The 26,092-nt window shown below is 36.5% G+C and overlaps 1 protein-coding gene and 1 pseudogene across 12 annotated transcripts in view; one reads left to right on the top strand and one right to left on the bottom strand.

The window, feature by feature from the left end:
- Positions 1-26,092, top strand: part of FREM1 (FRAS1 related extracellular matrix 1) — a 136,439-nt gene that overhangs the window by 48,907 nt on the left and 61,440 nt on the right. For 11 of the 12 annotated variants that reach the window (XR_004956340.1, XR_004956341.1, XR_004956339.1 and 8 more), the window contains 9 exons: positions 4,882-5,078; positions 5,759-5,849; positions 7,171-7,338; positions 10,665-10,873; positions 13,683-13,776; positions 17,571-17,823; positions 21,916-22,110; positions 23,210-23,395; positions 24,478-24,674. Coding sequence is in view for 9 of the 12 variants with exons in the window: in XM_036239391.1 (XP_036095284.1) it covers positions 4,882-5,078; positions 5,759-5,849; positions 7,171-7,338; positions 10,665-10,873; positions 13,683-13,776; positions 17,571-17,823; positions 21,916-22,110; positions 23,210-23,395; positions 24,478-24,674 (1,590 nt within the window). In the remaining 3 variants the exon portion in view is untranslated. Of the gene's footprint in view, positions 1-4,881; positions 5,079-5,758; positions 5,850-7,170; positions 7,339-10,664; positions 10,874-13,682; positions 13,777-17,570; positions 17,824-21,902; positions 22,111-23,209; positions 23,396-24,477; positions 24,675-26,092 lie in introns of those variants that run through there. The other variant, XM_036239400.1, reaches the window with a different exon arrangement.
- Positions 25,662-25,780, bottom strand: LOC118600781 (annotated as a pseudogene).

Below are 26,092 nucleotides of genomic sequence, written 5' to 3'. Positions count from 1 at the left end.
TATTTGGCTGTTAAATATTCTCCAGCTCAGTCTTGTGCATGTCACCTTTACCTGACATCTCTGCATGTGTGTCTCACCAGAATTTAAACTCACAGTTTCTACAAGACATTTAGTATGTGTCCCCCAAAACTTTTACAAAACTGTAAAGACTCTGAAATCATCCCAATCCCCTTTTCTCTCTAATATCTGTATAATTAGTCAGTCAGCAATCTTACTAATGAAGTCTGCTTGATTAATTTCTCTCATCTGTCTCTACTTCAAGACCCCATTGCCATTGCTTTAGTTCCAACCTTCATCTTCTCAGGACTAGATTATTCTCAGAACCCTTCATATATCATCTCATAAGAATAGAGGAAATCAATGACATCCTTGTAGTTGTGGACACTTAAAAATCATTGATAGAATTCATCTAGCATTAATTTTCCTGCAATTCTGCAATTCTTCTAACTTGTGGCACCCTTAGCTTAGTTCCATTCTGGTCTCTGGACTTCTGTCAGCTATAACATCACCTATTACAGAAAGCTTTCTCTGATGACCTCATTCTATAATTCTCCCAGGCTGGGTCAGCTCTTCCTTTTGTATGTATGATCCAATATCAAATCACTATAATATAAGTCCATTACTTATTTCCTTGGATTAACAGTGAGCTCGTGGATGGCAAGAATCCTGAATTAGTCATCTTGTGTCTTCAGAGCTTAATACCTAATTCAGAGTGAAATCTCAAAAACAGCTTGTTGGTCCCTAAATGAGTTCTGGTTCTTTCAACTTTTATTGAAATTAGGAGGAAATAAGAAGACTGAAACATTTGATAGAAATTGTAGAGGAAATGAGATGGGGAGGTAATAAATGTGAAGCTTTATTCTTCAGAATTTCCAGGACTTAGTGGGTATACACCAAACCAAGTATTTTATTTGCATGCTGGTAAGCAGTTTTGTGATGTAAATCCTTGATACCTTTGTTGAAAGTCCAGTTTTTAAGAGACTTAACTGATGATCTAGTCTATTTCATGATTGTGTCTTCACTTTGGACAAGTGTCCAGTCATGTCCTACAAACAAAAATGTATTTAAAATATTCAACAAAATCTATAACTTTCAGTTGTTCAGCTAAACTTCCGGATAAGATGGTTACTTGGTGGGAGCTTTTGTGATCAGACATTTCCGTAGTCACTGAAGATTAAATTAAACTCAGGCACAGGATTGTTTAGGCCATGCTTCCAGAACACTTCCTTTAATAGAGGCAGAAACCAAGCATCTCCTTGGGTGAGAGACAATCTAATTAAAGCAGAAAGGAAGTTAAGCAGGAATGCACTTTACTTTCTCTTATCCTTCCAAAATGAATATTCCTACTGAGAAATCTACCTGCCCATCAAAAAGGCGTCTACATATCAGCAAGAAACTTCCTCCCTCTTTCTATCTTAGTTACCATTACTGTCATCGAATAAAACCTCACCTCCTGAATTTGCTTTTGAAAAATATTTTCCTCTTTACCCTTCTCCAGAGAAGAGCTTAAGCCTCAGGAGACCTTAAACCAATAGAGAGTATTAGCATTAGAAGTAAAACGGAGTGCTCATAATAAGGATAGAAGAAGCAGAAAGTAATAGAGTAAGAAAGGAAGCAGATGCCACAATGGCCTATGGGTGAAGGGGAAAGGAACATGAAATGTGACCCAATAAGGGAACAGGCACCGAGGGTGTGAGCATTTATCAGAAGTCAGACCAGAAAGTGGGGTGGACAAAACTAGCATTGGAAGTAGTTACTTAGCTGAGAAATAATATTGGGTGATCTCAAAGGATAATGTAAGATAGAGCATCAGGCAGGAACCAAAGCTCAGGGAAGAAAAAGGATCAGGAACCTAAATCCACAAGAAAGTCTGATGTCAGCTGGTAGAATATCATATTATGAATGTGCTTCTGAGGATCAAGGTTAGGTTTTGTCATTTTGTATACCAATTTAGCACTTTATAGTCTGATTCCCTACATGTCTGTCTTTTGGGTGCTTGTGACTGTAAGCAGACTGGAGGCATGTAGGGGAAGCCAGCAAGCAAGAGCTGGGCAACTAGTCTGGGCACTGATTTTCCACTGTCTGTGAATGAGTATTTCATAATGTCTTTGTTACAACCAAATTTTAGTAAAATGAAAACACTTTATTTCTCTGTGGCGTTTGTTCAAATAGGATTTTTCTCATCCACAGATATACACACACACAGTAATTGTTTAAATATACATAAATATGTAAAGACACATCAACTTAGGTACTCATAAAGCATGTTGAAAAATGTGTCCACCAAGAATTACTACAGGGGTATAAAAAAGCATTCTTGTACATTCTTTTTATACAAAGAACACATTGGAGAATAAATTAGCATGGAAAATGGTCTCTTTGAAGGCACAATAACTATTGTTTCCTTATTAAATCCAGTTTTTCAATTAAGTGGAGCCTCACTAATCCACACTATGGCTGGGAGGTCCCAGAGAGAATTTCTTAACTTTGTAGATTAGCAAAAAACTATAATTGGGAAAAAAATTGTGACACAGACTCCAGGAGACTGGAGAAATGACTGTCTTTGTGTTCCTTTATTTTGATAACTGGCTTTAGTTTTTAATTATTGAAACACTTCATAATGGGGCAGTAAAATTGCTGTACACTTTTATAAAAGTAATGAAGGATGGAGACAGGGAATTAATTTATTGCACACCCACTACCAAGTACTCACTGTGCTACCAGCTGTCTCATATGATCCTGACAACACTTCACTGTAATAGCCATTGTTGTTATTCCCAATGTACAGAGAGAAAAACTGATCTCCAAGGGGTTCAGTAATTTGCCCCAGGGAGCATGATTTGTAGGTGTTGTTCTAGTATTTTCTATATCATAGTAAAAGCTTAACTATATTTTATTTTTGCTTCGTATGTCCATTTAAAAAGGAATTATCTTTATTTTCAAATTAGGCATTGTGAGCACTGCTTGGTTGACAAAATTAACATTGCCGATCTGTGCTTCAGTGACCATATTAAATTTATTAAAATAAATTGAAACAAAATAATTAAAATATTAAATTTATTAGAATAAGTCAAAACCAGGGTAAGAATACCAAGATGGCAAGCAAATGTACCATTACAGGAATGAAAGTAATTGCTTTCCCATAACCAGTCATGGATTATCATAAGAAAATGTGATGGTAAAAGCTGTTTGTCAAAGTGTCCCTGCCTTCAAGCAGGATCTAGACCTGTGAGTGTGGTTTGAAGAATTCTTAAAACTACAAACAGAGCATGTCAACTCATTCAGTTATCAAACACTGATGCAGTGCTTCCTACTTACCATGCCGAATGTTGTAGATCTACAGAGATGACCATAATTTCTAGTGAGCACTTAGTATGCGCCAGACATTTTATGTACATAGTGATAATTGATCCTCATAAAAACTCTGTGAGGCTGTCAGTGTTATGCTTAAATTACATACAAGAAAATCAACATTTAAAAAGTCGAGTGACTTATTCAAGATCTGTAGCTATTAAGTGGTACACTCAAAACTTTAATCGTCTGTTCACCACCAAATTCTGTGTGGTTTGCACTGTACTGTGGAACTTTCAGTCTAGAAGAAACTGACAAGAAAACTACTAACTAATAATACAAGACAATAAAATAATAATGTTAGTCGAGGATAAGCAAACTCTAGGAACAATGGAATTCTAGCTGAGAAATTGGACAGAGTTTTAAGAAGAGCCTTCAAAGGTAAGAAAAACTCAGGTTTCTGGAGAAAGCCAGAGAGAAGCATTCCAGATTGGTTAATAATGTAATAAATATTTAAGGGGGAAGAGGTAGTAGATTCAGTGGGGTGATCGCTTTGTGAGTTATGTGGATCTCTGATCACTAGGCTGTACAACTGAAATTGGTATATTATTGTATGCCAACTATAATTGAAAAACAAACTCATTGAATTGTACAACATAAATGTAATCAATTAATTGTCTATTATATTTCAATAAAGCCAGGTGGAAAAAAACATGATCCAGAGCAGAAAGGCATGCACGAGGACTAGGATCTAGTACCTTCTGTGCAACTAGAGTGTGGGAGTAATGTTGAAAGGAGTAAAAGTTAAAGTTGAAAAATAGAATGTCTATATTTTATGACAATAAATATACAAAAAAAATTTTTTAAACCCATAATATTGGCCAAAAAAAAAAAATCACTACGAAAACCAAAACCCAAAATGAACTGTACAGAGTTTTAGATGCCATGCTAAAGAATGATTTTATTCTTTCTGGGTGTTTTTTTAAATTTTTGAGGAGGTGAATAACCTGATTTGATTTACATTTTTTAAAGAGATAGAATTAGAGGTACATAGGTCTCAATCAGCTATTGAAGTTAGGGCTAACAGAAAGCTGTTGCAATAATGTAAGGGAGAAATGATAAGAGCCGGAGTTAGGCCACACAACAGGAATGACAGCTGGGGTGGGAGTGAAGTGTGGTCACCGTATAGGAATTTTAGAAGGAGAAACTCAGAGGTGTGTTATATATGGCTGCAGAAGGAGGAACCAAAAATTGTGTCAAGATTTCTAGAATCAATGAGTAGAGGGAGGTAGAGAAGGCACAGGTTATTGGTGGAGGAGAGATGTAGAAATACCAATTCTACAGCACTCACGACTGCATTAACCATAACTGTGATAATTACATTCTAAAAATATAATATAAAATGGGTGGGAATGTTCCATTTTTTGGCTCACATTCTTAATAGCTCCTGAATCATTTCAATGGAAATATATTATAATCAACAGTTTTTGAAAAATCATCAAAAATTACTGTGATTAAGTGATTTGGGGAGTGTTTTTGTTGGTGTCTTTTTGGTATTTCAAATTAATGGTACAGATAATTTCTTTCCAGGTGGTGACAATTCATATCACTCCAGTGAATGACCAGCTTCCAAAAGAGGCACCTGGAGCATCTCGGAATTTGGTTGTTAAGGAAACCGAGGTGGCTTACATAACTAAGAAACATCTACATTTTATAGATACCGAATCACATGACAGGGAGCTGCTCTATACAATAACAACTCCTCCATTTTTCTCCTTTAGCCACAGGTATCTCTATGAAAATTCATCACCTCATTTTAGTGTAGTGTTTTATTCTAGGACTGCAGAATCAAAAGTGTCAATATATAGTGCTATGGTTCAATTGCTTTTTTAGTCAGACATGACCTTAAATTTAATTCAGCATTTACTATATCTCAAATTATACCTCCCTATAAAAGCCATCTTAATTGGTAAGTGACCTACATCTTACAGTGTCTTCAGCTTAGGTGGGCTTAAAACAGTTTTTAATCACTTTTCCTAAAGATAAGGCTTCTTTTTTCATTTTAGTAAAATTTATTGAGACCTTATAACACTATTTTTAGGGATTGTAGCTTATGAAATGGTCATATTCTATCATTCCAATCCAGAAAACTGGCATGAACATACTTTAGGCTCATATCAGGTATGTTATAATGAAGAAGCATTATAAGAATGAGAATAATGATTCTTTTTCATGATGTCAAAGCAGAAAATGTTGTACATATTTTTTTGTAGTATGGTTAGAATGGCGTTGATGAGATTGGACTTAAGGCTAGAACCTGCCCAACATGGAGAGAGAATATAAAGATGGAACATTTTTCTTCCCACGATGAACTCTTTTGGTTTAAAAAAAGTTGGTTTCAGGCTATTTGACTTATTTTTTGTTACCTGGAAAATGAGCTGATGTCTTTTCTTATATTTCTCTTTAGACACTTGGATGCTGGGAAATTATTCATGGTAGACAGCATACCAAAGCTAACCAGAAATCCTGCAGCCCCGGGCCTGAAGTCATTCACTCAGGTAGGATGCTAGGCTAAAATGTTGAAAAGCATTAAAGAAGTGCCCTCTGAGAAGTCATGCTGCTCCTTGAGAATGTCGGCTTTTGACATCTGTTACAAATGCTTGATGTCTTTATTCTTTCAGATTGTACGTTTGCATTAAGCATGTGACATCTATTTCACAAAGCCAAGCTGAATATGATTTCAAAATCTTGTAATTCAATACAGACTTTTGCATTGTTTTGCCAGCAGCAGAGCTGTGATTTAGCACATATGTTTTTATTCCACCAAATTCTGTTTATCTAATATCCTACTATTATTATTGTGCTAGAATTGCCATAGTAAATTACTACGAACTGGGTGGCTTAAAACAACTGAGATTTATTGTCTCATAGTTCTGGAGGCTAAACAACTGAAATCAAGGTGTTGGCAGGGCCACGCTCCTTCTGGAACCATGTAAGGGGATGCTGCCTTGCCTCTTCCTAGCTTGCGGTGGTTTGCTGGCAATCTTTGATATTCCTTGGTTTGCTGATGTATAGCTTGAACCTCTGCCTCTGTCATCCCATGGCCATCTTCTTCCTGTTTGTTTCTCTTATTATAAGGTTACCAGTTATATTAGATTAAAGGCTCACCCTTTTCCACTATGATCTAATTACATCTGCAACAACATTATCCCAAATAAGGTCACATTCTGAGGTGCTATGGGGTTAGGACTTCAACATAGCTTTTTGGAAGGATACAATTCAACCCATAACATCTTCTACCTCCCAAAATTCTTACAAGCCCTCTCCCTCCTCTTGTGAACTCTACTCAAAAGACCCTAGAGGGGTCACAATAATAGTGATAAGTGCTTAGCCAGAAGCCACATCTGTGGTTTGGAGCTAATTATGCCTAGTTTCACTATAGTTAGAAGTTGTTATAAATGAATATGTCAATCACATCAGGTATGATTTTATTCATTTTATTCATATATGATTTTATTCATTTTCAGATAAGGAAAAAGAGGGGTAGCAGCTCTAAGTATCTTGACCAATATCCCACAGCTACTTAAAGTAGTAGAGCTTACACATGAGCTGTACTAATGGGTTAAAATTCAAGTCCTTTGTCTTACAGTGTTGGCTGGCTACGAGCACTTGATGTGTTTAATTAATTTCTTTGTCCTTTTCCCTCCCAATTTTTAGAAAATATGACTTACAGATCTCTTTGGAATCTTCTAATTGATAATGATGGCATTTAAAATGTTTGGTATTATTTATTATGACAGTTCTCTTGGACCTAGATCTCTGAAAGGCTCCGATCCTTGCAAATCAGCACCTACATGCGCATCTCAATTTGCTTTGCAGGATGCTGTGAACTATATGAAAGTGGCCTACATGCCACCTGTGCATGATATTGGCCCCCATCTACGACATGTGCAGTTCACGTTTTCCATCAGTAACCAGCATGGCGGCACTTTGCATGGGATCTGCTTTAACATCACAGTTCTTCCGGTGGACAACCAAGTTCCTGAGGTATGTAAAACATTTGGTATGAAGGATGAGAAGAAGGGAGGACCTAAGCAAAGCAAAAAAAAAGACTTTAAGGCTTAATGGAAATCCTAACTTTTCTTTAGGCGATTTTAAATGACTTTTTTATTTTCCAGCTAACTGTAGGGAAAAAAAAAACAAAAACAAACAAACAAACCAAAAACATGGGGAGGGGAGTCCCTCACCTTCCATGGGACTTTAAAAGAGAGATTTTCCAGTTCCTAAATCTGGCATTATTTTCAAAGCTTTATCAAAATCTCTTTCATTTTCTTTCCTTTCTGCTGAGTTTCATGTGTTGATAGGGGAAGGGGATTAAATTATGGGTCTCTTAGCACCAGAAGGACTTATTTGCTCTCGCCACAGGCCAACTATGCTACTGTGCAATCTAAAGAAGATTTTAATTTTCCAAAATGAATTAAAATGGACCCTTTCATTCTACCTTTTCCTACTCCCCAATGTTTATATAAGCTTTAAAGCACTAGGGTCTCTCATTAAAACCAAACTACAAATGCCATACCACCTTGTGTGTGTCATCTAAGAGGCTGGGGTTCATATCGAGAGTTTGTTCCATACCCTACTTTCTCCCTTTCATAGCACTAGACTTAATTACTGTGGCTACTCCTTGGCTCATTTTTTCCTTGAAATGTGCAAAGACAGAGTGGGATTATCCACCTATTAGGAACCTGAGGGGACTAGAACCTACATCTGTCTCATCTCTAAGGAAAGAGGTCCCCTTCCCAGGTAGCCACTTGGAATATAGCCGGGAAAGCACCGATGTTCCTGTTCCTGCTCACTCCTTACCACCTCTATACTTGACCAAGGTTGTAGGCAGAGATCTCACCCTGAGGAACCAAGGGGTTTACAATAACAACAACAAAAACAAAAATAATAACAATAACAAAACATATTATTTTTAAATAATGAGTAGCCAACACTTCAACATCAGGAGGTTTCATAGTAAATCTGGATTTCTGGCTTCTATGGAAAATTTGGAAACTGGCAACACTCAGCCCACAAACCGCATGGCAATAGTTGGACAAGGCATACTCCTCAGTTACCAAAGTCCCCATCCAATCCAGCACAATCATTTACATTGCCGGCATGACCCTTCAGGCCTGTGAGCTCATAATTTTTGGTAGAAAATGTGCCAAAGAACTCACATAAAATAAACTAAACTATATTCTTTGAATTTTTTCCTATCAGAAAACAAATCACATTCTCTGTAGAGAACGTAGTTTAGAAAATTTGTTAATTTGACTAGATTTTATTCAGAACACCCTTTTCTATGTACGAGATAATAGTCAAATAGCCCAGCATCTAAAGAAGCTAAAGCTTCTTCTAAAACAATCATGGAAAAATAGTCTTTTATGCAAAGCAATCCAAGTCTCTTGCTAGAGAAAGATGATCCGTGGAGAAAACTAAAAAGGATGAGGTGAACGGTTACTTCCTTCATCTGAAGGTAGATGGAGTAGTTTTGGGGACTTGGAGCTAAAGTGGCATCGTGGCTTCTGTCTTTTTTCTGCAATGTATGGGACAAATGAATAGTACCTTAGAGAACCGAGGATAGTGGAAATAAAATTAAATGAGTAGTTTCAGTGAAATCAGTCACAGGAGTAGTTCCTTGATGTCAAATACCCTCACATGGCCGGGCTGAGTGATAACCACTAGGGATCTTGACACCACACTAACCTGAAGTCCCAGAAATCCAAGCACTGGGTTTGAGCAGAGACTGAAAAGTTAATGATTAATCAGTGGGGCCAAATGAGCCTTATTCTTTTATTTTTTGAAGGTTGCTCTAAATGTATTATATTTAAATATATCATAATTAAAAATCACCTAATATTGAAGTGTATCCCTCGGAACATTAGCATCTTGAGATATTGATGCAACGAAGCTGCAGACATGCACGTTGTTTCAATGATAATATTCCTCTCTAAATAAGAGCTCCCTTTATTTTTTTTTCCCTACAAACTGAAAACATAGGTTTTACAGAATGAGAGTAAGGCACTGGTGGAAGGATGGGGCTGAGGTTGGTTGTAGGGAGAAAGGGCTCTTGCTTTTATGTTTTCTTTTGCTGTGGATGTAGTTTATTAAGGAGTAGAGGACAGCTGTCTCAGAGTTGTCAGTCTCATCATTTCAATAGTCTGGAGGGCTGCCCTTGGGACATCTATGGATGCCCCTGGCAGCAGTGCCCTGGGCGGGAGGGTAGAGCAAGGCTTTGAGTGGGGGCTTCAGCTTCTCTTTGCTCATTTCCCTTTTGTTGCCCATTTCTGTCCCATCCTCTTTACCAACTCTTCCCTCAGGGAACATTTTCCTTTCTGAGAGTAGCAGCTGCTTCCTTGAAGAATGCTGTGTCCTCACATTGGCAGGACACCCAGCCCAGGCCATCTGTGAGGGGTCCTCAGAGCCTATAACTTTGTCCTCTAACTGTATCTGCTTTCTTTGCTTCTGTGTAGTAATACAAATTTGGGGAAATGCTAAGTTAAACAAAGTTAACATATTTCCTACTGTAGGATCTCAGAGCATTGAATATGTTTATGTGCCTTATAAATCTCTAAGGTGAAGATATTCTGTGTCACAGATTTCCAGACTTATTTGACCATGGAACACTTCTTTGCCAACTTTCAATGTGGTATAAAAATATTCCAAACCCTTCTATCCTGTTTTTTACTTACGAATGAATTATTAGTCAGGTGAGCAGTTGGTTTCTATTATAAAAAAATATCTTTATGGCTTTAATATTTAAGCCTAATGTTTCAATAAATTTATTTTTTATAGAACCTTCAATTTCCAATCTTTAATATCCCTGCCTTACTTCCATCTCTAAAATACAACTGATGCTGAAAAGCTTCAATCAATTTCCCAAGCCTTTTGGAATTTTTAGATCGTAAAAAGAGATGGATTCTTTTCTCTAGGGGAATTCGATATACATTTTATTCATTATGTAAATTAAGGTATATATGTGTCGAGCAACGGGAGATGACATGATGATGAATTTAGTACCACTGATAGTAGCAAATCTGATTGCTGTTTTTCCCACATGGAGTCTGGGATAAAAGAAATATTGATGCTTTCAGTTTATAGATCTGTCTTGCTTCTTTGTATACATCAATGCTTAAAATCATCAATATCTAGTGAAAAAATACTTTTCAGCTGAGTTGATCCCCTATGAACTTGTCCTCTTTACCATATTCTTGAAAAATTAATGGACATGTGAAGATGATGCTGGAACTTTTCTATTGATTTAATTAGCTCTTTCTTTGGAGATACCTCAAGAATAAGGCTTTAAATGTTTTCTTCCTTCTGTCTAGGTTTTTACAAACCCCCTGAGAGTGGCCGAGGGGGATCACTGCATCATCAGCACGAAGCACGTTCTGGTTTCCGATGTGGATACTGAACTGGACAACATCTACCTCTCCCTGCAGAGGCTGCCTCAGCATGGAAGGCTGGAGCTGAATGGATTTCCTCTAAACACAGGGGGCACATTTTCTTGGGGAGACCTCCATGCCTTAAAAGTTAGGTTAGAACATTTTCTGTTTTTGTTTTTTTTTAAATTTTATTTTATTTACATGCTCTGGCTCCCATCTGGATCAACTGTTGGGCAGAGAAAGAGAAAGAGGTTTGTCCAATCCATTCAGAAGTACCAAATATTGCCACTTAATACTTTCAAGGGTCAGCCAAATATTAGAAGTGACAAAATTTTGATTTCCAGGCTTTCCCCTCTCTTTGACTTGCTGTACCACTGGGAATTACTTTATGGATATTTAAACAACAAGAATTTATTACCATAAATGTTAAATTTGCTGAAACTGCATCTATCACAAGAGGTAACAGTCAAACTAGATGAATATGAACTGAAATCATCTATAAGGCCAATCTACATAATTGAACTTGGCTTTAAGAAAAGCCATTTTCATAACCCTGGAAACTCTGGGATTGAATTCCATTGATCGATGTCTTTTGTATAAGTTTTTATTCCAGTCTACTTGGAAGGGGCTTTGGAGGAAAACAAGCAGGAAAGGCTGGGTCGGTAGGGCATGCTGGCTCTGTAACAGTCAGCGGGAGAACAGTCTCTGCCCTGTGGTAGTTCCCCTTCTCTTGAAGTCTTTCATGGTCCTGTAAGAAACTTTTCTACAAAACCTAGTAAAAAAAAAAAACCTTATCTATAAAACAATGCAAGATACTCAAAAGCAATGGTCAGGAAGCCTGACATACTGATTATTTTCTCACAAGCTCAAGTTATCAATAGGAATTTGGGTCTTTTTGATGAAGTACAGTAAAAGATAATAGACACTGAATGCTTAATTCCACACTTGGAAGTTGACTAGGAACTGGGATTTGTGCCAGGAAGATCGATTTCATCTGACAGTTTAGTTACATTATTTATAGTCTTCAATATCTTGACCTCTTTTCACTATACTTATCCTCATTAAAATTTCCCCAGAAATCTCAGCTCTTTTTTTCACTGTCTTTTTCTTACATGTTAGAACTCTCCATTTAAGTAATTCTTTCTAGGGGATGAATGATGGATAGAAAAATAAAAGTGCTAGCATATGTATTTCAAGCGTTCTTCTAGAGCAGGAGTCCCCAATCCCTGGACTACCAACCAGTACCCGTCTGTGGCCTGTTAGGAACCAGGCCACATATTAGGAGGTGAGCAGTGGCCAAACAAGCGAAGCATCATCTGTATTTTCAGCTGCTCCTCAGCACTAGCTTCACCACCTCAGCCCCACCTCAGATCATTAGGCATTAGATTCTCGTGGGAGCACCAGTCCCTGCTGCCAAAAAGGTTGGGGACCACTGTTCTAGAGACTTGAAATGATTTTTTTTCCCTTTTAATCTTCACTTCAGTCAAAAAAGTGAGGTCACTCAGCTAATACATGGAGGAGTCTGGTTTGAAAGAAGTTCTGTTTGACTCTACCTACAGTCTTGCCTTTGAAAATGTATTCCTAGACCTACTTTAGGAGTTTTAACACAGTAAGCTAAGACTGTTATATTATCTCATATCAATCTACTTTTGATGAAAATGTTAGGGAGCATGACAAAATAAAATATAGGAAGCAGCTAATGGGGGGATACTAGGGGTAGGAGGTGGACCTTCTCCACTGTTGAGATAGAATCCCAAACCTGAGTCCCTAGCCAGAGTATGGGTGAGATTAGACCTGAGTAAAATACCTTTTATCCCTGGAATTTTTTTTCATATGTAAATGTTATAAATATTTGATATATCACACTATTTTTATTGCAACTTAAAAAAAAAACAACTTTGTGAGATATAATTTACATGCCATGCATACATAGTTCACCCATTTAAAGTATATAATTTAGTGGCATTTGTATAATCATAGAGTTGGGCAACTCGACATAATCAATTTTTGGAATATTTTTGTTACCACTCCCCCAAAGAAATGCCTTACCCTTTATCTGAAGCCCCCCATTATTCTTCCCCTTCCAGCCCTAGGCACCTACTAATCTATTTTCTTTTTCTGTAGGTTTGCCTATTCTGGGCCTTTCACATGATTGTAATTGTGCAATATGTGGTAATTTGTGACTGGCTTCTAAAGCAACCTCTAATTTCATTTCCTAAGACATATTTCCATTCCTGAGTATCTTGAACAGATGATTGATAAGCTAAAAATTAGACTCAATTCAACAACTGTGTAGAACTTACCATGTGTCACTACAGTGGGCTGGAGAGTAAATGAAAAATTTAGGATTAGACAATTCTTTTAAGAAACTCGGGGTTAAAAAAAAATAAGCCAAGGCTAGACCAAGGAAAAATATTTTTAAGTCTGGAATTTTTATAGGTTGAGAGGAAGAGCGCTAGTAAATGGGAAAAGGGAAAATGGTAGGAGAAAGGAAGTAAATAATTCATAGATAATAATTTTAGAGAATTGAATAGATCCAGAGCTCCAGCATAAAAATCAAGTTTAAAAGTAGAGGAGGAGGGAGAGTCATCCAGGCCCAGCGTCCCACTTCCGCCTGTCTACTGCTTTGTCACAGTGTCCTCCTCTCCCCAGCCAGTGTTTTCTCTAAGTAAACGGAGCTTCATCAGCTGATTCTCGTTGTCACAGTGGCGAGCTAAAGGGCTGTTTTTTGATTTAGGAATAAATTATAAATGCATATAACACATTTTTCCATGGCAGAGCAATTTTACATTTAGATATCCTTGAGTAGTTAAATATATAACTTCATGATTAGGCTGTGTTTTTTGTTGTTTACTTATTGAACATATGGCCAAAGCCATAAAAGAGCTCTTGTGTCAGGCATCTCAGTGTACCCTCATAGTGGCCTTGAGACAAGGTTAGTGACAAATGTCATCCCCACAGGTATCAGCACGATGGATCTGAGACACTTCAGGATGACATACTCTGCGAGGTCACAGATGGCACAAATTCAGTAGAATTTGTTCTACACATTGAGGTGAGTAGAAAGTTTCCTCCCGGGTTCAGATAGAAATAAAGCATCTGGTTTGGAAGCCCCTTAGAGTCCTGGACAGAAACACATAGACTCCAAAGCAAGAAGATTCTTGCTTATGTCTTTGAATGTCTCAGGGCAGGCAATAGAGAACACAGTTGTATTGGTGAAGTGGGCTACTGTTTTTTTTCTCTTTCCAATCCATTTAAAGATAGAAGTTCTCTGACCCCAAATCCAGATACTTAGTTTAAAAAGTAATTGGTTCCATATGTAAATTATTGCTTTTGTTTCTGAGCTGTAACACTCAGAATTATTAATTTAGCAGCTGGTCACTGTAGTTCTCGCTGTTGTTTGGAAGAAGCCATAACTGTATGTGCGTGGTGTTGCTTTGTGAATTCCTGTACTATATACCCCTGGCCTAAGGTCTGTTTGAGATGATTATTTCCTCCTTTTGACAAATGAAGAAAAGTCTTCAATAAAGTTTTAATACATGCCCAAAAGTCTAATGGGAACCCTCAAGTTTATCTGTTGAGCAACCACTCAAGTGCATAAGCATAACTCATACATTTTGCAGGTATTTATAGTTAGTGACAAACAAGGTCTGCAGAAAGATTTATCATGCTCCTGGAAGACCCACTAATTATTCTTTTTTTTAAAAAAAAATTATTATGGTGACGTTGGTTAATGAAATCCAATAAGTTTCAGGTGTACAATTCAACAGTAAGACATATGTATTGTGTGTTCACCATCCATAGTTAAATTTCTTCCTGTCACTACATATTTGACCCCTTTTACCCTATCTACCTTACTCCTCCCTCCTCCCCTCCCCTCTCCCCTCTGGTAACTACTAGTCTACAGTCCATGTCCATGAGTCTCTGTTTTTCCTGTTTGCTGCTTTTAGGTTTATATCCTACATATAAGTGATATCATGTGGTTTTCAATTTTTTATGTCTGGCTTATTTTGCTTAGCATGATTATCTCGAGGTCTATACATGTTGTTGCAAATGGCAGTATTTCATCTCTTATGGCTAAGTAATGTTCCATTGTATATATGTACCACAGCTTCTTTACCAATCATCTATTGTAGGGTACTTTGGTTGCTTCCATGTCCTGGCCACCATGAATAATAATGCTATGAACATTAGTGCAAATATCTTTTCAGTTATGGGTTTTAAAGTCTTTGGGGTAAATACCCAGTAGAGAGATTGCTAGATCATATGGTAGATCAATTCTTAGTTTTTTGAGGAACTTCCATACTGTTTTCCATAGTGGCTGTACCAATTTGTAGTTCTACCAGCAGTGTATGACTGTTCCTTTTTCTCTGCATCCTAGGAAACACATTCCACTAATTATTCTTACTGTACCAAATTCTATTTCTGCTTGAATTTTATCATGTCTTTCTGATATGAAATTATTAGTGATAATGTGTTTATAAAATATTTTACAGTTTGTAATTAATTAAGAGTGATCACATCCATCTAGTGTTTTAAGAATTAGATAGGGAAATAATTACCCCCATTTTATAGCGAAGGAAAATTAGGTCCAAAAGATTCAATGACATGATTAATTTGACTGTGTAGACAGGCTGGCACCTCCACTCTCTGGTACTTAGGCCAGTGTTCCTTCCACCCCACCACTGCCACAGTTGTAAATTACCAGGTGATTGTCATTTTCATGCTTGCTAACATTTCCCGAGTATTTATCCATGCCAGTCACAATGCAGAACTCCTTCCTTCCATTTTACCACTTAAGCCTTGAGGCCTAGAAGAATAACAGTACATTATTTCAGTTTTTCTTCAAAAAGAAAGAAATGTTTTTTTATTGGTAGACTTTTATATAGAGAGAAAGTTTTTCTGGGTCACTTTTTTTTTCTGAAAAGTAAATTTCAGGGGCAAAACATTCAACCCTATCTCCTTATTAATGACAATAAGTAGTGCATTTGGGGAAAACGGTGTGTTTATTATTACTGTTTAGACCAAAGGGCACGGCCCTTGAAAGCCAATCTGAGGTACAAGCAATTTTTGGACAATTATGTGTGATTGATTTTTATCCCAGAGGAATGTTTTTAATTCTGTTGCCTTTTGACTTTATTATCTCTTTGAAAGCTGAGGCTATTTTATGAACTACTACAAGATGGTCATCATGAATGTATTGTTGAGATTCATTAGAGAGAGTCCAGAACAACAATAAAGAGAGTCTTTAATGAATCCACTCAGAGGACTTGAAAAAAAGCTATTGTTTCCTAATGAGCCAATAGAAAATAGAATATTATACACATTTTTTTTTTACCATTGATTAAATAAGCCTGGGTTGTCATCACCCCATCCCTCTATCCATTAAAGGAAAGTATCAACATAATTTCATATATACTTGTTGGAGAGTTTAACAACTGTTTAAATAGAAGGGGATACATACATAGTTACCTTCACTTATTCATTTATTTCATAAATATTTAATAAATGTCCTCTATATACCAGGTTTTATGCTAGATGCTTGGGATATCATGATGAACAATACAAATAAAGCCCCTGTTCTTTAGAGCTTATAGGCAAGGGATGAAGGCAGACATTAAACAGATTATCACTGAAATAATTAATTGGTTGAAATATGGATGTGTTTAACAAACAAGTGGGTAAACCTTAGAAGTAAAGGGAGTAAGCATTAGAAGTCCCTAAATGAGTCTGAGTTTTTAAGAAAGTTTTCCCTGAGCAACCCATGAAGGAAGAGATAGCCAAGCAAAGAGCTACGGGCAAAGCAGACCAGGCGAGGGGCAGAGAGAGAGAGAGAGAGAGAGAGAGTGCAAACATGATGCAAAGACCTGAGGTGTGAGGAATGCAGTGTCTGAGGGTGAAAATTGAGTGAGGTGGCAAAGGCAGTCCATAGCCTGAGATGAGGTTAAAGACAGCCTAGGAGACATGCTGAGGAGCCGCTGAAGGTTCCCACAGGGCAGTGACTTGACGGAAGCTACATTTTACAAAGATTCCATTGGCTGAAGCATGGGGGAAGGAGATGTGGGGTTGAGAGTATTCACAGTCCAGACTTGATAAACTTGCAGCACACACCAAGTTGTGGTTGTGAACTGAGAAGAAGAATGTCCTTTATTCCCATTTAGAAGACAAGATTTTTCAAATTTCTCCACCATCATTTCAAATTCAGTGTGGTCTCATGTTGCTTTTCTTTTCCTTATACTTAGAGCTTTATTTTCATGACAGTGAGAGAAAAACATTTTGTCAAATTGAAATCTGGCATTGATTTAACTGTTATGAAGTTTCAGATTTAAATCAAAATGTTTGAAATGCAGCTGCTGCTTATTTTAAGTCCAAATGAACTTCCTGGGTGGCAGGAAGTTGGGGGTAGAGGGAAGCTTTGTAATCACTAAGTAATTTGAAATATAAATAACTTTGATGTGGTAAATGTAAATGCATCAGACCACAAGGACCAGATTTCCTCTAGAATATGTGTGAATTTAATGAAGGAGGATAGGGGCTTTGGAGAAGGATGCTTTATATTACATTTATATTTTGTCTGTCTAAAAACAAATGAGAGATTTGGGTCCCAAACCATAACTGTACTCTCCCATTCCTACCTAAAATGTCTCTCATGTGGGTCATTTCTTGCAAGATGGTTCATATGGGGAAAGTTAAAAGATACAGACTGCTTGGCCAAATTCCATGGCTATTATTTCACATGTCTGGAAGATTGAAAATGCCTGTCATTCCAGCTATGAGCTATGGATTACCAGTTGGGCAATTTGTCATTGCTTTCTTTTTCTTGAAAACATGAATTTTTTTCCTGCTTAGGTATTCCCTGTGAATGATGAGCCACCAATCATAAAGGCTGACCTCATTCCCATGATGCATTGCTCAGAGGGCGATGAGGTAGTCATCACCTCTGAATACATTTGTGCTACTGACGTGGACAGTGATGACTTGAAACTGATGTTTGTTATTGCCCAAGGACCACAGCATGGGGTAGTGAGGAAAGCTGGAGTCACAGTGGATCAGTTCTCTCAGGGAGATGTCATCTCAGGGACTGTGACATACAAACACACAGGTAAGTGATGGCATTGTGACTAGTTTGAGTGAAGAGATGCAAGTAATATGACAGAGTCTTAACCCCACTCCTTGCTGTAGGTTCCAATAATCTAACAGTCTCAATGCTTGCTTCCATTAAAAAAGAAGCAGCCACAGTAGCCTCTACCCCATTTTTCAAGTAGGATCACTATTCTTGGAAGTATTTTTGATTTCAAATGTAATAAATTTCATAGAGTGGAGGAAGAGCAAATGTTATTGTTACTCTGTTCATGATGCTTCCATGCAGATCTTCAATTCACTCTGGGATTGTATTGTTCTCCTCTGCATTTTGGTACATTTGATGATGACTTTGGCAGTTTCTGCATCCATAAATCATAACATTATAACAGGAATACCTGAAATAAGCTCCCTAAGATAACTATTTTATTATTTTTAAAAGTTTACTGATCACCATCTAGCTCCTAAGACGTAACTGGCTTGCCTTTTAAGTTCCTGAAAAGCAAAGATGGTGTCTTGTGTAACTTGTCCACAGCACGTAACAGTGGTGGACATGGATTAGAGATGCAGTAAATGCTTCCTTATTAGCATCATGCTTACATTTTTGGCATCATATTGTATTGTTACTCAGGTGGCATCTGTTCCCCATGTAAAAAGTTCACATAAATAAAATATTAATTCAACATCTGATATGTACAAGGCATAGTACTAGGCATTATGGGCTACAAAGGAGTATAATCCATACCCTACTGTAAAGGATTTTTCATTTAAATGGGTAGGCAAACTCATTTACATGCAAAGGTGACAGTGTGACATATCTTTACATCATCCTTTGCAGGTCTTCTGAATTCTGGGTTGGAAACGTTTCCTTAGTGGTGGCACCATGTACTTCCTCTAGCTAACTTTTATTGCACTCATCCACATGCCTCTCTAACCTATAAATTCCATGGAGGAAGTGTAATTGGGTATGTGTACCAGGAGGGTGGTAGAGGAAATGAGGTATGAAACTTCAAATTATTTTCTTATTTGAAGAGATTTATAGAGAGAATGCAAACAGTGAGGAAGGAAAAAAACTCAAGGAGTGAGATAGCTAAGAATTAATTTGGAAATGAGAGAAAACATTTTGAAATAGTATTTTTATATGTACTTTGGAAAACAATGATTTGTTATTAGGATACCAGCTATCTCATGCAAGTTAGTGTGGTACATTGGCACATTCCAATCACTCCTCCAGACATCTTTTTTTTTTTAATGGTATCTATCTTTTTATCTGTGTTTAGTCTTAGGAAAGCTTTCATTGGTTATTTTCTTCTCTTGGGGATCATAACCCAGGTGCTTGATATCCCTCAGTATCTCTCAAGAGCTCAAACTAAGTACTTTTTTTTTTATTCCTCCCAATAGATTTCAAATAGACTGGCAGAAAGATCCCAAAACCAATAATTGTTGTTTGTTATATAATTTTAACATCTTTGGCAGGCTCGTGCAGTGTAGATAAATTAGGGAGGAAGATGAATCTGCTTCTCTTGCAGTGCCTTATTCTAGGTGCTAAACAACAGGTACACACATTTATAAATCTCTTCTACCATTATGGCCATATAAGGGAATGTTAGTTAATATTTTTTGATAAGACCTAGTAGAACATTGGAACAAATTATTTCAAACAGATGGGAGGGTTTGTTTGTTTGTTTGTTTGTTTTGCTTTTTTTCTAAGTTAAGGGAAATACTGTATTCAAAAATGTTTTTTTTTTAATGTTATATTTTCTTGTAACATTCACTCAGTTACTCCATTGATAGTTAATTTAGCACTGGGCTAGAATGAGTATAAAGAACCACAGTATTATAAGTTCTAAAGTTTCAGTGGTTTGCTCTTGCCTCCATTTGTTGATTAGAAAGGCGAACAGAGAATGATTTGTCACCATTATTTTATTTGATTTCTATGACTATGAAAATAATATATGCTCATTGCAGAAAACTAGGAAAATATGGAAAAGTACAATAAAGTTTTGAAAAACCACTTTATTTAACTCTCAAAGATAATTGCTGTTAATATTTCAGTATTACCCTATTTTCCTTTTTCAGTTTTTCTGGATTAACTTTTTTGTTTAGATTATCACCCCAAAATGTTTATTAAAATATGTATTAAATGTTATAAAGTTATAAACATAAGTTTCAATAAATGAATAATATTTTATGATATAAAAGCACACCATTAATTCGCTATTCTCTTATGCAACATAAAGTCATTCAATATTTTTCTTTTAAATAACACCATGGTTAGAGTTTTAAGTTTAAATCCTGTCCTTAGATTTTATTCCATTTTAAGGTAAAGAATTCTTCTTACCTGTGTTGTAGCCTTTTTTCATGGCTTAATACTCAGGCTTCTTTTCCAGCTTTTTCTATATACGTATACTACGCTTCCATTATTTCGTAATTATCGTTACTGAATGTACTATTTTCTTTTTTAAGCTGTCTATTCTTCCTGGAATGATTTTTTCATCTCTCTTCCTGATTCCCTCTCCCTACAGGTCCTCTTCCCTAGTTCTCTCCCTTATCTAATGCTTAGTACAAAGCCAGCAAAGCCATCTGGAAAGACTTTTCTGACTGTCTCTGGCTTGTGTGCCCAGCCCCCACAGGAGTGTCAGCCAGTAGTCTCATCTTTTTCATCTTTGGCACCCTGTACGGAGATATATGAATTTTACATTTAATAGGTAAATGTAATATTTCAATAGTGGCAGTTTCATATGGCTTTACTTAATAAATTCACACATCTGTGATATTCTAACCAAACTGCATTTCTTTACAATTAGACAGTGTCAGTTCCTGACACACAGTGGCTCTTTGGACATTTGACGTTCTTTCGAAATGTCTTGACATTTTCAAAACGTCTGCCTTTTTCTCGGCTGGAGCACCCAGAACACTAATTGTCACATAGTAGACATTAAATATTAAATACATATTATCGAATGAATAATAAACATGCTTTAAGCCAATTTGTTTTTTATGTTTATGAATAGATGACAGGCCTCTTATTTTTTACTTTTCTAAGATTGATGACTGATTATTTAATTCTAATTCTCTCAACTTCAACTCTATTTTTCCTTAAAACCTAGATTTCTCATCCTTTAATCATTTGGTTGCTCAAAAACATCATTTCTCAATTTTTCTTCTCTCTTTTTTTAAACAGGGGTAATAATGTCAAGCACAGTACTCTGTAGGTATAACCAATGTATTTTGTAAGAAGAGATGACGTCTCTCGTCTTTTCTGCCCTAGTCTCATTGAAACTTCAAACATAATTTCTTCCCTTTTGACACTTTCAAAGTTATGCCTGAGAATTACCAAAAGCACATCTGTAGAACTTTCCTGTCCCCTGGGTAGTGAGCACTCCTATCTCTGTGCTGTTAGTAACCTGAGAGTGTGTTACTGTTCGCCAATAAACTATAATCTTCCTTCTTCCTCTCACTGCATAAGTTGGGGCCATTTTGAAACCTATAGGTGTAAGCCCCAAAGAGTGAAAAGAAAATGAAAATAAATGCTACTTCTTTTCCAGGTGCTGTTGCTATTTCATTAACATCTCGGGTGTCATATAATGAGGAAAATACTGAAACAAATAACAAAGATGTGGATTATCTTTGTGTTTCGCCTATCCAGCTTCTTCTGTTTCTTGGAACTGCTATGTGGTTGATAGTTGTTTATTTAAGGTAGTTAATGCAAACGGGCAGACAGTTGTCAAAGGGACAAGGGTGCCTTCTGCTCTCCCTGAGGTTCGTCCCAACACTAAACAATTATGAGGGAAGATTGAAACCATCACTGGTCTAGTTTCATGTCTCTCCCTTGTTCACTTGTGAACTGCCAGACCCTTGTTAGCCCCCATTTTGCCCCTCCATATGGTGATAGATGTCTGGCAGGAGTTTCATCAAAGGTAACAGATGGGCAAGCATTTCTGCATTAGTTTCATGACTATTTACTTTCATAGTGATAAAATTGAGTTTTATATTTTACCACATAAGTTCTTTTTCTTGACATTGTATATTTGTAGAAGAGGTTTGAGTAGATTTCATCTTGGTATTTTATATTTTTAAAAACTCAGGTTTCAGCTATAGTTGTGTCTTCCAGGTGGTGAGATTGGCCGGGTGCCTTGTTATGATACTATTACATTAGTGGTTTCGGATGGAGAAGCAGGCCCTTTTGTGAATGGCTGTTGCTACAATGGACCACATCCATCTGTTCCTCTTCATGAGTCCTTTCCCGTATATGATCTCAACATCACAGTATACCCAGTGGACAACCAACCACCTTCAATTGCAATAGGTGACAATGTTTTTTTTTTCCTCCTAAATCTTACTATCTCACCTAGTGGCATACCTTTGGCAAAGTGAAATAATGCACTTATAGTCAAAACAGAAAACACCATAGGGAACTGCCTCCAATAATTGCCTTAATACAAATTTGTGGAAAACCTCAAATCTATAAAAGATTGCTGAGCAAAAGAATTTACGTGTTTAAGATTTTAGATAATTCTGTTTGGAGGGAAAATGCAAGTGTGTGTGTGTGTGTGTGTGTGTGTGTATGTGTGTGTGCGCGCGCGCGCGTGTGTGTGTTAGGATGAGGACAGCACTGAAATTCTCAAATATTCTGGTTTTATTTCACATGAGAAAATATTATCCGCCAGCTGGAGAGTAATTTATTTGATTCATAATAATTTCTATTAGAACAGAATGAGTATACCAGGGAGATCATTTATATACATTTAACCTTATTTGCTTTTTAGGAAGTCATCTCTTCACAGGCGTTATGTATATGTTCTGTCTCTCAGAGAAAAAATATAAACATATGTACGAATGTTATTGAAATGTGCAAACTATCTCCCAAGCAATGTTCTGGAAAAGAAGCGTTATCCCTGCAGAATAATTAAACACCAAGGCATGAAAAAAACGTTGGTTATGAGCAATTCATAATAGCTTGCAGGCAATTAACACTCTGACAAACAGAGGTAACAACTGATCTTGAAGAGTACATAAACTACATTTAGTGGTTTATCATTAAAACAGTTTGGCAATTCTTATTTTCATTTGTCACTTCTATAGAGACACAAGGGAAATCAGAGTTCCTTGAGAATGACTAAAGGGCTGTACTGGAGCATTTAGTATTTCTGCTGTCTTCCCATTATTGTCTGGCTTGCTTGTACAAGAAAAAAATAATTCCATAAGTCAAATTAAATTCCACTCATTACCCCTGAATATTTTCACCATAAGGAGAATTATGCCAAAGGAAATGAACATCTCCCATGGAAATATATTTGCATATGGGAGGCTTCTCTGAATTGGAATTTCAAGCACTCCCTTTATCCTCACTATTCTGATTAGAGAATTTCACGCTAAGTCATAATTGCGTTATTATTTGTATGCAGGTACCATGTTTGTGGTAGAAGAGGGTTTCTCAGCAGCTCTTACCATTAACCATTTGTCAGCCACTGACCCTGACACTGCCGCAGATGACTTGGAGTTTGTTTTGGTTTCTCCTCCCCAGTTTGGCTACCTGGAAAACACACTCCCTTCTGCAGGTTTTGAAAAAAGCAATATGGGCATAAGTATAGGTAAGTCACAGTTTCATGACCAGCAATAACTTGCCTGTGTTTATAGATCTATTGGCCAGATCATACTTAAGAACTGGGTAATAACATCAAAAATATTCAAAACACCGTATACATTTAAGGAATTCTTAAAGAACTGATACTTTTAAGTATTATTGTTTTTCATTTTAATTTTTATTATGAAATTTCTCATGCACATGAGTTTACTTCAAAATAGAAGGAAATTTCACTTATGAAGATAATGATTATGAAAATGAATAATTTCTGGGGTTCTAAGGTACAGTTCTAAGACTGCAGTTAACAAGACTGCATTGTATATTCGAAAGTCTCTTTGAGAGTAGAGCTTTAATGTTCTCACCATAACAACAGCAACAAATGATAATTATATGAGGTGAATGATGTGTTCTCTAACCCTACTGTGGTAAACATTTCGCAATATATGCACGTGTCAAATCATCACCTTAAACTTACACAATTTATATGTCAATTATTTATCAATAAAGCTGGGGGGAAAGATTAATTGCATTAAAGTTTATGAAATTTCTCCTGTAACTTAATGCACAACATAGAGCATTTTTCTCTTAATCTAAGGCAATGCCAAAATACCAAAATGGCAGGTCAGCTAATTTCACTTAGTCTAACCAGTTGCTTGATATAGATGTCAAGTAGCAGATACTTGATTGATTCTTGTTTTGCCTTTATGTGAAAGAGATGTCTCTTTCTTAATGAAGCGTGGGAAGAACTGCTCATACAGAAGTGGTTTTATTTAAGAGAAGATCTCACTGACATTCACTCCAAGTACATGAAGAGAGGTCATGAAGCCATTACCATCCTGGCTACCTGTTATCACCCTTCTTTTCTCCATGCAAATTTTAATCCTCCCTTAGTATTTATGGATATCTGTTTTTATGTTGATGGTTGACAGTCATTGTAGCAGCCCCTGATAGCTGATTCTTAGGTCAACTGCCATGATCTCTTATTCGCTTTGCTGAAAAATAGGCTATTGGGTTAGGGATTAAGGAGCAGTAGCAGCTTGGAAAAAAAATGCCTTTCTCATTTACCTGCTCCATCTTGGTGTGCTCTAGCTTTGTTTCAGTGGAAAGACATGAAGGCTTTGCACATTAATTATGTGCAGTCTAGACATCTAAGGATGGAACCAACGGCCGACCAGTTCACAGTATATGTCACAGACGGGAAGCAACGCTCCCTGGAGATGCCATTTTACATTATAATCAACCCCACAAATGATGAAGCTCCTGACTTTGTGGTACAGAATATTACTGTAAGATCAAAATTTTCAATTTCTCTCTCATCATTTTATTATCTTTACTTTCACTCAGTCCATTTACATTGGTTCAGGAATACTTAACACATTAAGTTTATGTCATCTAACCTATATCATATAATACAATCACATGAAAATATTAATCTAGTAATAATGATGATGGTAATGATAATAATCACTAAAATATAGCAAATGTGAGCATGAAGTATAGTTGTATACATATAGGATGAACGCTCTGTATTCTTATTTAATCCTCACAATAGGCTTTAAAAGTGATGGTATTATTATTGCCATTTGGTAACTGAAAAAATGAGGTATAAAGAGATTAACTAAGCGGCCCAAGATCACAGAACACATAGGAGGTTTGTCCACAGGCAGTCTGATTCCACAGGGTACCCTCTTAACCAATGCTATAATGGCAAAGACTCTTAACTTACAAATTACAGGCATCTTTTCTATATAGTTAATTACAAAGATATATGAAATTTAATAAGTATAATTTGGATCATCCTTTTTATGCAATTTTAAAAATGTTTTTATATAATAACATTTATTAGTTTTACTTAAAAATTCAAGTATGTAGTTAAAAAGGCTCATAAAATCACCCCTTAGATAACAGTTATTATCCTTAAACAGTAATAAGTGTATGTTATTAAACAAGTTAGGATGTTGAGAAACATACACAATGAAACATGAAATTCTTCCTCTTCAGCAGCTCCTCCTCATAGTCACTCTCCATCAATTGAATTTTCAGTAATTAATTCCACAAAAAGAATTTGTGCACATGCCAATGATATTTATATGTATGTGTGCTTTTTCTGTATATTTTTACTTACAAATCAAAGATTATATTGTACCTACTCCTCTCTACTTTTTAAAAAATAATTAATTATGTATAAGTCTTTTCATTTTTTTTTAAGGCAAGGCTACCCTTGGTCGACCTCACAGATTGCAAGGACCTTATCCTTTACTTTTTATTTTTTACGCCTACAGCACTCAATCTTCCTAGGTGGTCTCCTATTCAAGTACTAACCAGGCCCGACCCTGCTTAGCTTCTGAGATCAGATGGAATTGGGCTTGTTCAGGGCAGCATGGCCATAGGCTTAAACACTTCTATTTTTTACGTGTTATTATTTAATTCAGACATATGTATAGCAAATCCCAGTTGAAAGGATGAGCCCAGTCTTTGGAGCAAGAGGGATTCGGGAGCACCTGTTTACTAGTTGTAGGGTCCTGGGTAAGTTATTTTTGTATGCTTCTGTTTTCTCATCTGTAAATTATATATCAGATCTTCTTTCAGAGTAGTCACGATGGTTTAGCTGGTTAGGCACATAGTAGACCCTTAATAGACAAGAGCTATTTGGATTATTGTTGTTACGTTTGTCTTCTTTTTTTCTGACATTGATCAAAGCAAA

Source organism: Rousettus aegyptiacus, unplaced genomic scaffold (assembly GCF_014176215.1).
Source record: "Rousettus aegyptiacus isolate mRouAeg1 unplaced genomic scaffold, mRouAeg1.p scaffold_m13_p_3, whole genome shotgun sequence".
Classification (NCBI taxonomy): Eukaryota; Metazoa; Chordata; class Mammalia; order Chiroptera; family Pteropodidae; genus Rousettus; species Rousettus aegyptiacus.
Note: the sequence above shows the minus strand (reverse complement) of the source record. Positions and strands in the feature narration are given on the sequence as shown.